General features: G+C 41.0%; 1 protein-coding gene across 1 annotated transcript; it reads left to right on the forward strand.

Annotated features, from left to right (window-relative positions):
- The first annotated feature begins 1,979 nt into the window (after positions 1-1,979).
- Positions 1,980-4,055, forward strand: LOC129761338 (uncharacterized). The gene has a single exon (XM_055759056.1). The coding sequence runs from the start codon at positions 1,980-1,982 to the stop codon at positions 4,053-4,055; it is 2,076 nt and encodes a 691-aa protein (XP_055615031.1).
- The last annotated feature ends 14,289 nt before the right edge of the window (positions 4,056-18,344 follow it).

Below are 18,344 nucleotides of genomic sequence, written 5' to 3' on the forward strand. Positions count from 1 at the left end.
AAAAAAAAAAAAAAATGGTATAATACCAGGGACAGACATACAGCTGTACTTGCGTTGTACGTGTACAGCGTTGTACAGGTACCATCGTAGCATGACAGACATACTTTGGTTGTACATTGCACCGCATGTCAAACTGGCAATCAGAAATTCAACCAATTTTCACCACATGTTTCAGTGAAAAAGTTTTTTAACTAAGTCTGAATAAGAAAATAAGTCTGAACTATCAAACACAACAAACAAGTTTCCAATCTGAGTTATTAACTCAAGAGAAAGCCAAAGAAAAGAATATTTACCAAGTGTGTTCAGTTCCACACCGACCGAACTGAAGTGACAGCATCTCGCGGTATGCAGAATTTGCACACCACACCACACACCACGAGTTACCACTCCCATATTGCAACTATGAGCCAGCCATCGCTAAAGCACGCTGTGCTCGACGGCATAAAAATGCAAAGCTTGTCGCGGCACGGCATTCAGTTTTGCGTGAGCAGTGGTGCAGTGCACATCGGAGCAAGTAGCAGCAGCAAGAATATCAACAACAACAGCAGCAGCAGCAATGAAACTGCATCGTCGGCAGTAAGAAGTTGCACCGCCGGCAAGAAGAAACCCGTTCCGGTGCCACATCATAAATGTGACGCGCCTACTGCGGAGCGCATCAGTCGTTACCCAACCATCGCGAAGTGAACATCGATGTGAAATAGAAATTAAAAAAGAGAAAAACAGTGTAAATAAAAATGATAGTGTGAAAGGTTATAAGTCTCCGGTGTTTACATCCAACCGCCGGAACATCCAATCTTCCACCTCTGCCGCAATAAAAAGAGTAAAGGTTTTCTAACGGAGTTTTGGGAAAGCCTTTCTCAAGGCTCATCGAGTAAAATCGGTTGCTGCTAGCCAAGCTAGTCCAGTCCAACTGCGACATTTGCTTCATGAGGCGAAGCCAACCCAAGGAGTCTGGCTTCAGTTGCCCTCCTGGGAAGGAACACAGCGGTTCCTGCTCCCACCCGGCTCGGTTCCCGCTGGGAACGCCCTTATCGACCGGCGCAATTACAGTCCACTGCAGCCCCAACATATTAATTGGTCCTTCGAACCGGATACTCAAGTGTGTCGAGTGTCCGGATGTGTCATCGTTCTGGTGGAAAAATCCACCATCGTTTTGGTTCGTCATCCGACGAATGAATATCGTTGCTGCGCAGTGTGGAGTGTATGTGAGGGATCGGAAGCAAACACGGAGAAAATTCGAAAAAAGTGAGCAAAAACAAAGACTAAGAAGCGAGTGAAAATTAACGAACTGAACAAAAGTGAGTAAAGTTATTATCAAAGACAATAAGTGAGAAAATGGCAACAACAAGAACGCCAATCAAGCCGTCCGCCAAGGACAACGAAGCTGCGGAAGCAACACTAAACATGTTGATCCATATGCGTGGCACAGCACAGGGCAACGTCACGCGTATCAAAAATATTTTGAAGCAAGTGGACCAGACTGAGCTCACTCCTGCTCAATTGAAGGTCTACATCAGGAAGGTGGAAACTGCTTACACCGAGTACCACCAATATCACCAACAAGTTATGGCAAGTATTCCACCCAACCAGCGAGAGGATCAAGATGTAAAGTTTCTGCATTTCGAAACGCTACACGAAGAGGTGTCAACCATTCTCGAAACCTGGCTTGAGAATTTGACCGCACCTCCACCGAATCACCTTCAACAAGCGATGCCATTAGCTGTAAATCAACAACCCGTCGTGATCCAGCAGTCCCTTCCTCGTGCCATTCCCACGTTTGACGGGAGGTACGAGAACTGGGAAAAATTCAAGATCATGTTTCGAGACGCTGTGGACCGCACCAACGAAGTACCGCGAATAAAGCTGTATCATCTTGAGAAAGCTCTCGTTGGTGACGCAGCAGGATTGATCGACGTAAAAACAATCAGCGATGGAAACTACGAGTACGCCTGGAAGAACGATTCGAGGACAAGAGGCGAATGATTGACATTCATATCGCTGGCTTACTTGGTACGAAGAAATTGCAGGAAGAGGATTACGTGGAGCTACGATCGCTGGTCGAGTCCATCACTGGTCACGTGCAGAATTTGAAATTCCTCAACCAGCAGTTCACCGGAGTATCGGAGCTAATCGTCGTTCATCTGATCGCTCGTGCGTTGGATGCTACAACAAAGAAGCAGTGGGAGTCCACCATCAAGCGAGGAGAGCTTCCTACCTACGAGAACACCATCCAATTTTTGAAGGACCACGTCTCAGTTCTGGAGAGATGCCATGGTTCATGTGAAGAATTCGGATTCCAACGACCGACAACGAAGCAAGTCACAGGAAAACAAAGCATTCCAAGAGTCAACACAGCAACAACGACGAATCAGCGATGTGAAATGTGTAGAGAAAGTCATCCAACATTCAAGTGTTCGTGGTTCAACAGCCTCACTGTAAGTGACCGGCTGTCCAAAGTCAAGGAGAAGAATGTATGCTTCAACTGCTTGAGGAGTGGACACAGCGTGAAGAATTGCCCTTCGAAGAAATCGTGCTTCAAGTGCAACAAGAGACATCATACGATGCTCCATTTGGAGAGCCGTACCAGTTTACCGCGGCATTCTAGTGAATATATTGCAAAGAAGTGCCCCCCAGCGATGCCGAATCTTGTGGTTGTGGGATCAAGCAAGGTTGCAGAATCCAGCGTGAAAGCTGATAACCAGCTATCGGTAACAGCAGCACACTCCAACAACCCAAAGAATCCAGCGAGTCAGGTGGTGTTGCTAACTGCCCTCGTTGATGTTTTCGATCATCAGCAACGTCATCGCGTATGCAAAGCTCTGCTAGACTGCGGTTCCCAGGTGAGTTTTATAACCCAATCATTCGTCACCTCACTTGGCATCGATGTGGAAGAAGTAAGTGTCGCGATAACAGGCATAGGCAGTGTAAGGTCTACAATTAAGCAAAAATGTTCCGTACACGTCCATTCAAAATGCAGTGATTATTCCTTCATCGTGAATTGCTTGGTTTCACCGAAAATTACCAGTCACGTTCCATCGGTGCGAATAAATTTAGAAAATTGGGAACTTCCTCAAGGTCTACAACTGGCTGATCCATCCTTCCATGAGCCCAGTGAAGTCGATATGCTAATTGGAATGGATTGGTTTTACGACATTATGAAGCAAGGGTGTTTGAAACTGAGCGACGACCTTCCTAGCCTTCACAACTCCCAACTGGGATGGTTAGTGGGAGGCAAGCTACGCGAAAATTCCTCTTCCTATCTTGTGATGCATTCATGTGCTGTGAGTGTTGATCCAGTCGAGAAGCTTAACCAGAAATTTCGGGAAGTGAAAAGCGTGTCACCAGAAATTGTTCCATCGAGCGAGGAGCAATGTGAAACACAGTTTGCTGCAACCCTTCCATTGAAAGACAACGCTTTCCAGCTGGTAGATTTTCGAATAGATCAGAACCCTGCGGATACCATATCGCGAGGACAATCTGCTACAGAATTAGGTGAAAATAATATTCGCTGGATTGTACCACACGTTTTGCAAAAAGTCAACTACCAAGTAGAAACACCAGTCACACTAACGGATAGTGAATTTCCTGAGCTGAAAGACCAGTATGATGTCTTCCTCAACAAGTACGAGGAACTCGGACATTGTCGCGAAATTGACGAGCGCAATGGTCCCTCTGAGTTGTTAAAGTTTATTCCCCACCAAGCTGTTCAACACCAAGAATTTGCGAAGGAGATCGAGTGTATCGTGTCAGAAGAGTCCAACCACCAAAACCTTAACAATTCGAGGCCGTTTCTAGACAAGGGTCTGCTACAAGTAGGTGATCGAATCAGCAATTCTCAGCTACCATTCGAAATGAAACATCCACTAAGAACGATTCTTCCCAAAGAGTGTATGAGCTGGAGTAAAGAGTGTGAAAATAATTTTGAAGAAGTGTACTATTCAACGTCATTACCATTATTTGAGTTATCCACCCAGTTATACCATATCGAAGTTAAGAATAGTGGATATCCAAAGATGACCAATACACAAACTTGCACCTTTGCCTATAGCCAATAACCTTACTTCCGAATCTTCCACTTTTTGCCTGGGGGAGAATGTTCAGTTCCACACCGACCGAACTGAAGTGACAGCATCTCGCGGTATGCAGAATTTGCACACCACACCACACACCACGAGTTACCCCTCCCATATTGCAACTATGAGCCAGCCATCGCTAAAGCACGCTGTGCTCGACGGCATAAAAATGCAAAGCTTGTCGCGGCACGGCATTCAGTTTTGCGTGAGCAGTGGTAGAGGTGTGCAAATCAGCTCATCATGATGAACAGCTCTGATCATATCAGCTCATCTAAATGAGCTGTTCTTTATGAACAGCTCTTCAGCTCAGTTGTCAGTGCCGACTTTCAATTTGGGTCCCAAACTCGATAGCCACGAAGCCAGTTTGAAAATGTTAAAATTCAAATGAAATTTTTCACACCATATTATTAATTACTTGAAACACGTATTCCAGACTATTATTTACAACAGACTCGGCGAGTACATTTCCGACATTTTTACTGAGGCTTTACATTACAATAGAAAGTTTTCTTCAAAAAAAAAAAATCTTATGACATTTTTGTACCGCCTGCAAACAAAGTGTTTTTCATTGAAATAGAATACTCATTTGATACACAGAAGTTAATTTTCATTAATAATTTGAATTTTAAAAACGTGTTCATTCTGCCTGAGAGCCAATTATTATTTTTGGCGCCCCCTAAACTGGTAAACAAAGCTCAATGCCGTCAACGCGAATATAACAGTTGAAAAGACGAGGGACAAATGAAACTAAACTGATGTCTTAACCAGGGGTTAGACATCAATTGAATATAGGCTACCCAAAATTAAAATCAATATGGCGTCATTTGTTTACCAACATATCATTTGCGAGGATTGAAATCGTTGAAATCACGGAGATAGTATGCTTTATTCTTAACTGCATGAGCGATTTTCATATTTCGGTTTCACATGGAGCTGTTTACATTTAACATGGAGTTTAAAGTTAGTCACTATTCGACTATATAACCGGACCAAATGATTGATGGAACCAAAATGTCAGTGAACCGCAGCAATATTGGGTACAATGGCAATATAAGGGATTTGACGTTTTAGTCATACCCCTGGTCTTAACACGAAGAGCGAGAGACGGTCAGTTCATTTGAATCTTACAGCTCACACACTCTCTTCAATTCTACAGCTCTTTTCTCTCCTTCATCATCATCAAAGTGAGCTGAAGAGCTGTTTGATTTTTTTTGCGAGCTGTTCCGCGTCAACTCACTTCAAAGAGTCGATTCTTCGGAACAGCTCATGAGCGGATGGCACATCTCTAAGCAGTGGTGCAGTGCACATCGGAGCAAGTAGCAGCAGCAAGAATATCAACAACAACAGCAGCAGCAGCAATGAAACTGCATCGTCGGCAGTAAGAAGTTGCACCGCCGGCAAGAAGAAACCCGTTTCGGTGCCACATCATAAAGTGCAATTTACATACAACATACACGTCACGTTCACGTCCCGTCACGTCACGATACGTCAATGATTCTACCATGAAATTCTCATGAAAACATTCACATACACCAGCAACGTAACGACCCGTCAGCATACGTTCAACGAAAACGACTGGCAGGGTTTGTAGAAAAGAATAATTGACGGAGACGGACGGCTCGTTTGGTTCTTGTCTGGGCCTTGTGTCTCGGCTTTTGTTTTGATTTGGTTATACAGTAATTTACATCTACTTCGACATTAAGCTAATTGAACAGATCTGTGATGCAACACGTTTAATTAGACATTTTTACCTCTAGTTGGACATTTTTGTAAACATTGAGTTCGGGGCCCAAATTATGGCCCCACATTGAAAGTCGCCACCAGTCGCAAATGTCCAATTACTGGTCAAAACCGACTCCAATGCGACACTGAGTGGTACCCCAGCATATCGCTTCATAAGTAACTTACTGTATTTTTTATGCCAACATATCTCTTAGCTCCAAATTTCGGAGTGAAAATCATTCGCGACTAGTTGAAATAATTATTCTATTTATTATTATTATTACATAAGGGTCGGACTACGGGGTTTAAGCATTTAAATAATTGAATTTAATGATTCTCATTGAATTTTTCAAAATTTAGAACTGATTCTAGGCATGCAGATTTGAAAGAGGGCATTGCAATTTAAAATTGTTGTAGGTGGCGACACCATGAATAAAATTAAATAAATCATTCGTTTGGCATTTGACGTGACGGTGCTGGTGGAAGCATTGACTGCATGTGTGAATTGGTGGAGACGTTGACGGAACGTAGACGTTCTTCTCCGTAACGTGCTATGTGAATCGCACATAAATGTGACGCGCCTACTGCGGAGCGCATCAGTCGTTACCCAACCATCGCGAAGTGAACATCGATGTGAAATAGAAATTAAAAAAGAGAAAAACAGTGTAAATAAAAATGATAGTGTGAAAGGTTATAAGTCTCCGGTGTTTGCATCCGACCGCCGGAACATCCAATCTTCCACCTCTGCCGCAATAAAAAGAGTAAAGGTTTTCTAACGGAGTTTTGGGAAAGCCTTTCTCAAGGCTCATCGAGTAAAATCGGTTGCTGCTAGCCAAGCTAGTCCAGTCCAACTGCGACATTGGCTTCATGAGGCGAAGCCAACCCAAGGAGTCTGGCCCAGTTGCCCTCCTGGGAAGGAACACAGCGGTTCCTGCTCCCACCCGGCTCGGTTCCCGCTGGGAACGCCCTTATCGACCGGCGCAATTACAGTCCACTGCAGCCCCAACATATTAATTGGTCCTTCGAACCGGATACTCAAGTGTGTCGAGTGTCCGGATGTGTCATCGTTCTGGTGGAAAAATCCACCATCGTTTTGGTTCGTCATCCGACGAATGACGAATGAACGCGAGCACCCTTATCGACCGGCGCATTACAGTCCACTGCAGCCCCAACAAAGTGTTTTGACTCAGTTTGTTCATGCTACCCATCACTAACCGTTTGTGGCGCTGCGCACAGTACAACTGTGGTCATGTACAACGGTGAAACAGGTCGGTACAGATACAGAGATTGTACCGAGATGCTTGCATGGTTCTAGCGCTGTACATGGTGACAGACATACAATTTTCGAAGTACAACGCTAGTACAATTGTATGTCTGTCATAAGTATAAGACTTATTTTGCCGACGTCAAAGTTGCCGGTATGGTGTATGTGAATGCTACCATGCGATTTCTATTGGAGAATATTTGACATTTCATTCCTTTACGTTTACTTCACGATGACGGGACGGTGTTGTGTAGCGCACTTTCATTTGTATATTTTACGAGCTACGGAGATTTGCCATTAATTGGTCATACCGAGGCACCACTCAATGTCCTATTAGAGGCAATTGTGACCTGTAATTAGAGATGGACAAACCGTTCGCGAATTAGAAAAAGTTCACCAAAAAGTTTGAACGGTTGTTCTTTTTTTATGAGCGGTAAAGAAAGTTACATCTAATTCGAAATCTAGCTAAATGAACATACCTGTAATGCGACACGTTCAATTGGACATTTTTATTTCTAATTGGAGTTAATAATATCCAATTAGAAGTAAAAATGTCCAATTGAACGTTTTGGGCCATGGAGTTCGTGGCCAAAATTGAAAGTCGACACTGTACCACTGTGATCGCAAATGGTCAATCACAGGTCAAAATAGCCTCCACCTCGACATGTTGAATTAGATGTAACTTACAGTAGTTCGCCGCACGAACGGATTCCGATCGAACTGTTTGCGAGTGAACTGTCTGAAAACGAACTGATTGAGACTGAACTGTTTTGGAACGATCTGTTTGCGAGCGGACTGGGTGCAAACGAATGAGTGCAGTTGAACTATATAGATGTGGAGAGCAGATTGCGCTGGACGGAATGGATAAGTACAACGAGAAAAAAAGTCACAGGAGGGTTTTGTCCGAGACACGACCGCATAGCTGACGTAGGATTCCGTTAGGCTATCTGTTACATGCTGATTTTGGATATGTTTGAAAAATTACATTGTTAAACTCTTCGATAGTGATTTGGTGGCCCTGGAAAGGGCCGTTTTGTCTGGTTGTTAGGTATTGTTTGTTCACTCCACCAATGTCCATAACCGAGTAATAATGATAGAAAGATGGTGATTAGTAATTTGATGGTGCGTATCACGATAGAAGATGCCTAAGTGAAATGAGATGAAAGCCGCCCTCTGTGGCCCTGGACTAGGTGGCTACTGTGTTATGTATGGATGAAATAAGGAAAGAAAAAACCTCATCAATGTAATATAAGATAATTATCATTATCGAAAACAATTATCAAGTTTTCTCACCAGAAAAAAAAAGTTTTATTTTTTATAGAGAAAATATATTTGAAATGGAAAAGGTAATTTCATTTATAATTCTTACTTTCTAAGTGTTTACTCAACCCATTTCCATTTTCGCTTTAAACCTAACGGAATGCGATGCTACATGCCTCAATGCGAGTTTAAATTGGACATTGATATCGGTCATTGATATGAAATTTCACGAAGCAACCAACATAAAAGTTCCAAATTTAAATTTTATTTATATTCTATCAAACATTAGTTCTATTCAGTTCATTGAAATATCATTTTTCAATTAATCCATCGAAAGATTCTTATTGGAACGAAAAAAAACACTTATCGCTCCCTACTTATTCGCCAGCACGTATGCAATCAGCAATGCCCACACTAGTTACAATGAGCATTAACCATTTGTGCGCGTCGTTAGTCAAATATCGACCACGAGGTTATCTACATGCTGATTTCCCCCAGACACCTTGGATTTGAAATCTCTGTTAGGGAATACATGTCGGTAGAAACAAAAGCTCCCCCTACTTTCATGTAATTGCAATGCCGATTTCCCCCAGGCAGCTTGGTTTTCATGTCTCTGTTAGGGAATACACTTCGATGGGAACAAAAGTTCCCTCTACTTTGATGTGCCGATTTCTCCGTATCTTCAATTTCGACCAATCAGAACGAGGTATTTCCGTTTGGAGATTTTTTGATTGTTTGCTAGCTAGTTTCATATGATATTAATATATTATCAATTGTGATGGATTGTTATGGAGTGCTCAGATCGATTGATGCAAATGTCTCGTAAATCCATCAGGAAATAACTGACCAATAATTGTAAGTACATGAGCCGCCGCATTTGTCGTCAATTTCGACCAATCAGAAGTGGGTAATTCCTTTAGGATAGAGGTTGAGATTTTCCAATTTTTCGATGGTTAGTTTCATGACATATATAATTTTATTCAATGTAAAACATTGTTATGGAGTGCCGAAATAGATTGACACAAAAATCTCAACAATCCATCATGAAATGACTGAGCAATAAGCATTTGAAATTGGACAATTTTCACGATTTGCTCAATATTCGATTTTTAATTTGTACCCCAATTTGTTCCCGAAAGACGTAATCCTACGTCAAAAATGTTTAAAAAATGTTAAAATTTGAATGAAAGCTTCTACATCGTGTTATTGAATCACAGTGATTCGCCTCCAATTGGGCATACCGATGCACTACAAGTTAAAAAAGAAGAAAGGCACTGTTCAATCGAAGCCAAACGTTTGACTCTTTTTGACAAATAAAATTTGATCAACGTGTACTGATCAAATTTATTCGACACGAAACACGACAAGCATATATTCAATTAATGGATGTCTAAAATATTTTTCCGGCTGTTCTTCGAACCCGTCGGTACATGGTTAGATTATCTTAAATATTTCAGTCGTTTTTATTTCATGTTCGACATTTGATATTGTTTGCCACTGTTGAAAATTAAAGAGTGGCAAACAAAATAGTGTTTGTACAAATATCAAACCTAACTTTATCTGTTAAATAGTATTAAATATTCGACCTCCGTACAAACAGTGTACGACCACCTTGAGCCTAGAGGCACGGACGGAAACTTGACGCAGGACTTTGAGGATAATTGCTTGTGAATTGAGTTTTTGTTCAGGAATTCGTAAATTTAACTCATTCACAACTCCAAATAGTGACCTTATAAAACCTTTTGTTATATGAACTGAACAGAACTTAAAACGAATTGAAATAGAAATCAGATAGATATTTCAACATTCACACGAAAAACACGACATTCTCTGGTCTTCTTGTAACGATGCTCATAAATGTACATAAAAATCTTTATTGATTAAATCGTCCCAACAGAAATATTGATCGATTGATCGCCGCTTTGTTTCATTTATTTCATTTAACTATATACGATAAGATGCCTTCATGTTACAGTGAATTCTTAAATTAAGTTCAAATAGCCAGTTTGCCTCGGCGACATTATACTTATTGAAACATTGCCTGTGGTGGGTGGTTAAAATTATATCGCCAGGTGATGCAGATCAGATCTAGTATCTGATAAATTCGCTCATTCTACAGTAAGCTTGAAATGTGCTCCCGTGGCCGAGTGGTGTCACACATTATCATGCCGGGGGTTCGGGTTCGATTCTCGTTCTGACCGGAGGATTTTTCGTCAAAGAAATTTCTTCAGACTTGCACTGAGGTCACGCGTATTCTAGAGCTTGCCACTTCAAAATACATCCAAAGCGTGTTATTCGGCTTTGAAATCTAAGCTAAGTACTACTAATAAAAATGACTCAAGTAATACCTGACGGCGGGAAACGCCCTTCGACGAAGTGGAAGTACAACGTACAGAGCTGGAATTCGGAAATGAAATAAGCACACGCGAGAATACAAACTAATAACTATTTATTAGAACGAGCGAATACAAAATGCGTCTGCAAGCGGTAGCGGTTGAATTTGAAAGAGAACAATACATGTGATCTCTGCTACTCTACACACAAGGTTCATACATAAAGTGTGTACTTGAAGGTTGCGTAAAATGGTAGACGTTGGTTACTTCCACACTCCTCCTCAACGAATATTCCATTTCACGCCTAATGCAATCCTAGCATCTCATGAAACTGCTTGTGTTTTAGGGGACCCAAGGGTTTTGTCATAATATCAGCGATCCTAACCTTCCTATCACAAAGTTCCCCTACAAACTTTTCTCTAGTATCAATATGTTTTGATCTTCGTCCTGATCTGTCACTTTTCACAAAAACTATACACCCCTGGTTGTCCTCTTTCATCACAGTCGGCTTAGACTCTGTTTCGCCAAAATTCCGAAGTGATTTCCTCAACCAGATGGCATGTCTCGTAGAGTGAAACATATTCAGCTTTCATACTAGACAATGTCACATGGCGTCGGCTACACCAAGAAATCAGAGCACTGTTATAGAAACACACATAACCGGAAGTTGACCGCCGGCTCTGTGGATCACCAACCCAATCTGCATCGCTGTATCCGACCAATGGTTCGTTATTTGGTACACCAAGACACAAGTAGTCTTGCTTTGTCGCGTTCAAATAAGGCAATAAGCAATCCATTCCATTCGGAGCAGAAAACATTCGTCCGAGAATCACTGTGCTGGCTGCTATATCAGGTCTCGCCTGCACTGATAGGTACAATAATCCGCCAACTAAACTCATGTATATTGTTGTATCCTGGATCAATTTACTGTTGTTCTCAGCCTTCATAAAACCTACTTCCATGGGTGACCGTATTGCTTTAGCTTCTTCCATGTTAAACAGTTTCTCGATGTATTGCTTCAAACGAATTTTGAAAATTCCATTTTCTCGCAGCACTTTCATGCCCAAAAATGACGAACTTCGCCTAAATCAGTGATTCCGAACTCTTACTGTAAACTTTTACAAATCCGGGTCGTTTCAGCTTCATCTGTTGAGGACAATATCATCTAAATATACTAACAGGAATGTTTTTGCTTTTCCTGTAATCTTCATGTACATCTGCAGAAGAAACCTTGAATTGGATCTTCGTCAATACATCATGCAGTCGCTTGTTCCAACATCTCGCCGATTGTTTCAAGTCATAAATATTTTTTCTAAGCAAACACACAAGCTCCTCCTGTCCGGGAACTACGAAACTTGGAGGCTGAGGCATATAAATTACTTTTTCAAGCGCTGTTTCCTCTTCCAGGTGTCTGACAACAAGTTTATGTTTACCAGCTATTGCAAGAAACGTTCTAAGAGTAGACTGACGTGTCACTGGAGCAAATACCTCGTCATAATCGACTCCAAACTGAATAACCTTGAGCAACGATACGAGCTTTCAATGTCTCGACTTTGTTTTGACGTAGGACTACGTCTTTCATTTCTATACCGGGGTGTAAAATCATAGTTTCGAAAACGAAAGCGTTACGCCGGAGACCGAGATTTTGAGCGTTAATAGCTCCTAAACAACTGAACGAACTGGTATGATAAACACTTCATTCGAAAGATAAAATGTCTACGCGTTATATACTTGTTACTTTTTGATCCAAAAACTTGTTTCAATAGTCTTAAAATTGCTTTCAAAACAGGCTATTGAAATCACCAATTGGTATATAAGCGAGCGGCGCTCGGAAATCCACTCAGTTCTAATTGAACAGCGATTGGAGCATGTTGTCGCTGTTGCGGTGAAGCTCTTTATTTATCATGAAAGCGCGGATGAACGGTGTCACCAAGAGTCTGTTTGTGCACCCTAGGCCAGAAGGGAATCTATCAGGAGGAGAGTGATGCCACAAACGGTTCCCTGGGAAGACATCGCTACACACACATACACGCGCGGCTATTAACAGGTGGTTATCGAGTTGGCATTAACCACTGGTGGGCTTCCAGTATCGAGGAAAATGTGGAAATATCTAATCGTTACTGAAAATAATCTGCCAGTTCCTCTGGGAATTTTCAAAATATATTCATGTGAAAGAGTTTAATTGAATGTTTTCTATCCATGTAACACTGTGACCAAATATATTTCAATCAAGTGCTATTAACAGGTGGTTATCGAGTTAGCATTAACCACTGGTGGGCTTCCAGTATCGAGGAAAATGTGGAAATATCTAATCGTTACTGAAAATAATCTACCAGTTCCTCTGGGAATTTTCAAAATATATTCATGTGAAAGAGTTTAATTGAATGTTTTCTATCCATGTAACACTGTGACCAAATATATTTCAATCAAGTGCTATTAACAGGTGGTTATCGAGTTAGCAGATTATTCTTCCCCATCAGTAGGATATTTCCGTATCCAATATTGTATGCGCCCGCAATCGATTATTGCTCAGTCGCCGAAAGTTCCGAGCTCAGAGAGTTCATTCCCCTCTAGTTTGCCTTCCAAATTGCCATCGTAAACCACACCTTCTCTCGATTCAATCACACACAAAAAGCATACTTAAGCGATATTCTGGTGGTGAGACACATTCATTTTTCGTGAGGACATCGACAAGACAACATCGTTGCCTAACGTGCTGGAGGAGGTGGACGGCGAAGGATCGACACATACACGCGCAGAACTTTTTCCGTTAGGATGCCATTCAGCATCGAGAAAGTTCCGGAAAGATCTAATCATTGCTGGAAAATAATCTGCCAGTTCCTTTGGGAATTTTCAAAATATATTCATGTGAAAGAGTTTAATTGAATGTTTTCTATCCATGTAACACTGTGACCAAATATGTTTCAATCAAGTGCTATTAACAGGTGGTTATCGAGTTAGTATTAACCACTGGTGGGCTTCCAGTATCGAGGAAAATGTGGAAATATCTAATCGTTACTGAAAATAATCTGCCAGTTCCTCTGGGAATTTAAAAATACATTCATGTGAAAGAGTTTATTTGCATGTTTTCTATCCATGTAACACTGTGATCAAATACATTTGGTTTTGTGATTTTTCAATCAATCGCAATTAACAGGATAGCTTCAGAAGATTATTCTTCCCCATCAGTAGGATATTTCCGTATCCAATATTGTATGCGCCCGCAATCGATTATTGCTCAGTCGCCGAAAGTTCCGAGCTCAGAGTGTTCATTCCCCTCTAGTTTGCCTTCCAAATTGCCATCGTAAACCACACTTTCTCTCGATTCAATCACACACAAAAAGCATACTTAAGCGATATTCTGGTGGTGAGACACATTCATTTTTCGTGAGGACATCGACAAGACAACATCGTTGCCTAACGTGCTGGAGGAGGTGGACGGCGAAGGATCGACACATACACGCGCAGAATTCTTTCCGTTTGGATGCCATTCACCATCGAGAAAGTTCCGGAAAGATCTAATCATTGCTGGAAAATAATCTGCCAGTTCCTTTGGGAATTTTCAAAATATATTCATGTGAAAGAGTTCAATTGAATGTTTTCTATCCATGTAACACTGTGACCAAATATATTTCAATCAAGTGCTATTAACAGGTGGTTATCGAGTTAGCATTAACCACTGGTGGGCTTCCAGTATCGAGGAAAATGTGGAAATATCTAATCGTTACTGAAAATAATCTACCAGTTCCTCTGGGAATTTTCAAAATATATTCATGTGAAAGAGTTTAATTGAATGTTTTCTATCCATGTAACACTGTGACCAAATATATTTCAATCAAGTGCTATTAACAGGTGGTTATCGAGTTAGCAGATTATTCTTCCCCATCAGTAGGATATTTCCGTATCCAATATTGTATGCGCCCGCAATCGATTATTGCTCAGTCGCCGAAAGTTCCGAGCTCAGAGAGTTCATTCCCCTCTAGTTTGCCTTCCAAATTGCCATCGTAAACCACACCTTCTCTCGATTCAATCACACACAAAAAGCATACTTAAGCGATATTCTGGTGGTGAGACACATTCATTTTTCGTGAGGACATCGACAAGACAACATCGTTGCCTAACGTGCTGGAGGAGGTGGACGGCGAAGGATCGACACATACACGCGCAGAACTTTTTCCGTTAGGATGCCATTCAGCATCGAGAAAGTTCCGGAAAGATCTAATCATTGCTGGAAAATAATCTGCCAGTTCCTTTGGGAATTTTCAAAATATATTCATGTGAAAGAGTTTAATTGAATGTTTTCTATCCATGTAACACTGTGACCAAATATGTTTCAATCAAGTACTATTAACAGGTGGTTATCGAGTTAGCATTAACCACTGGTGGGCTTCCAGTATCGAGGAAAATGTGGAAATATCTAATCGTTACTGAAAATAATCTGCCAGTTCCTCTGGGAATTTAAAAATACATTCATGTGAAAGAGTTTATTTGCATGTTTTCTATCCATGTAACACTGTGATCAAATACATTTGGTTTTGTGATTTTTCAATCAATCGCAATTAACAGGATAGCTTCAGAAGATTATTCTTCCCCATCAGTAGGATATTTCCGTATCCAATATTGTATGCGCCCGCAATCGATTATTGCTCAGTCGCCGAAAGTTCCGAGCTCAGAGTGTTCATTCCCCTCTAGTTTGCCTTCCAAATTGCCATCGTAAACCACACCTTCTCTCGATTCAATCACACACAAAAAGCATACTTAAGCGATATTCTGGTGGTGAGACACATTCATTTTTCGTGAGGACATCGACAAGACAACATCGTTGCCTAACGTGCTGGAGGAGGTGGACGGCGAAGGATCGACACATACACGCGCAGAATTCTTTCCGTTTGGATGCCATTCACCATCGAGAAAGTTCCGGAAAGATCTAATCATTGCTGGAAAATAATCTGCCAGTTCCTTTGGGAATTTTCAAAATATATTCATGTGAAAGAGTTTAATTGAATGTTTTCTATCCATGTAACACTGTGACCAAATATATTTCAATCAAGTGCTATTAACAGGTGGTTATCGAGTTAGCATTAACCACTGGTGGGCTTCCAGTATCGAGGAAAATGTGGAAATATCTAATCGTTACTGAAAATAATCTGCCAGTTCCTTTGGGAATTTTCAAAATATATTCATGTGAAAGAGTTTAATTGAATGTTTTCTATCCATGTAACACTGTGACCAAATACATTTGGTTTTGTGGTTTTTCAATCAATCGCAATTAACAGGATAGCTTCAAAAGATTATTCTTCCCCATCAGTAGGATATTTCCGTATCCAATATTGTATGCGCCCGCAATCGATTATTGCTCAGTCGCCGAAAGTTCCGAGCTCAGAGAGTTCATTCCCCTCTAGTTTGCCTTCCAAATTGCCATCGTAAACCACACCTTCTCTCGATTCAATCACACACAAAAAGCATACTTAAGCGATATTCTGGTGGTGAGACACATTCATTTTTCGTGAGGACATCGACAAGACAACATCGTTGCCTAACGTGCTGGAGGAGGTGGACGGCGAAGGATCGACACATACACGCGCAGAACATTCCGTTAGGATGCCATTCAGCATCGAGAAAGTTCCGGAAAGATCTAATCATTGCTGGAAAATAATCTGCCAGTTCCTTTGGGAATTTTCAAAATATATTCATGTGAAAGAGTTTAATTGAATGTTTTCTATCCATGTAACACTGTGACCAAATATGTTTCAATCAAGTACTATTAACAGGTGGTTATCGAGTTAGTATTAACCACTGGTGGGCTTCCAGTATCGAGGAAAATGTGGAAATATCTAATCGTTACTGAAAATAATCTGCCAGTTCCTCTGGGAATTTAAAAATACATTCATGTGAAAGAGTTTATTTGAATGTTTTCTATCCATGTAACACTGTGACCAAATACATTTGGTTTTGTGATTTTTCAATCAATCGCAATTAACAGGATAGCTTCAGAAGATTATTCTTCCCCATCAGTAGGATATTTCCGTATCCAATATTGTATGCGCCCGCAATCGATTATTGCTCAGTCGCCGAAAGTTCCGAGCTCAGAGAGTTCATTCCCCTCTAGTTTGCCTTCCAAATTGCCATCGTAAACCACACCTTCTCTGGATTCAATCACACACAAAAAGCATACTTTAGCGATATTCTGGTGGTGAGACACATTCATTTTTCGTTAGGACATCGACAAGACAACATCGTTGCCTAACGTGCTGGAGGAGGTGGACGGCGAAGGATCGACACATATACGCGCAGAATTCTTTCCGTTTGGATGCCATTCACCATCGAGAAAGTTCCGGAAAGATCTAATCATTGCTGGAAAATAATCTGCCAGTTCCTCTAGGAATTCAAAAATACATTCATGTAAAAGAGTTTATTTGAATGTTTTCTATCCGTGTAACACTGTGACCAAATATTTTTCAATCAAGTACTATTAACAGGTGGTTATCGAGTTAGTATTAACCACTGGTGGGCTTCCAGTATCGAGGAAAATGTGGAAATATCTAATCGTTGGTGGAAAATAATCTGCCAGTTCCCCTTGGAATTGAAAATTACATTCAAGCGAAAGAGTTTATTTTAATGTTTTCTATCCATAAAATATCCATATAATACATTTGGGCTTGTGATTTCTCAATCAAGTACAGTTAGCAGGTTAGCTTCTGAAGATTATTCTTCAGAACAAGGTTTTTCGTATCCTATATTGGATGCATAAAACCTTGTGCCTCCAACGTAACGCTCTCGTTTTCTCGATATTCATTTATTCATCCATTCAGAATGGATTTAGATTCAACTTCGAACAAATGATCTCTAAATCAACGATAGTCCTACGTCACCCTTGCGGTTATACCATAGATATAACCCACTTCCTGTTTTTTCGTTGCGTTTCACTTTAAATACCCATTTGGATCCTACAGCATGTCGTCCTTGTGGCAATGGCACTAACTCCCAGGTACCATTTCGCATATGAGCATCAAATTCTTCTTGCATCGCTCTCCGCCAATCCACAATCCTCATGGCCTCTTTATGATTCTTCGGCTCTTCTGCCGTACGAGTCGCTATACCAACTGTGTAATCCAAAACATAATCGTCTAGATGGCGTGGAGCTCGACCTCGACTCTGCCTATCTGATCGACGAATGTCTTCGTTGTCTTCATCTTCAAGGTTCGATGTTTCGTAAAACTCTTCATCTGAATATTCATCAGGTTCTTCCTTGAAGGGAATCATCCGAATATGTTCTATTCAATTATTCTCATCTTCATTATTTTCAGGAATTTCGAATGGAATCTCAACAGACGATGTACCGTTTCCAAGCTCTATTAAACGTGTACCTCTGCTAATTGTTATGAGATTATTCTTCACATCAACAAAACGATAATCTTGGTGTTCCATAGAATAACCCACAAATCTCAATCTTCTCGCTTTAGATTCCATCTTTCCTCTTTTGGCATCAGATACGTGCACAAAAGCTTCGCTATCAAATACTTTTAAATGTCCAAGATCCGGCTTACGATCCCACCAAAATTCATACGGAGTTTTCGGAATAGTTCTTGTAGGCAACCGGTTCTGTAAATACGTAGCGGTTAAAACTGCTTCACCTCAATATTTCTAATCAAGACCAGAGTCAATCAACATGCAAGTAGCCATTTCTATGAT

The sequence above is a fragment of the Toxorhynchites rutilus genome, chromosome 1 (genome assembly GCF_029784135.1).
Source record: "Toxorhynchites rutilus septentrionalis strain SRP chromosome 1, ASM2978413v1, whole genome shotgun sequence".
NCBI classification, from domain to species: Eukaryota; Metazoa; Arthropoda; class Insecta; order Diptera; family Culicidae; genus Toxorhynchites; species Toxorhynchites rutilus.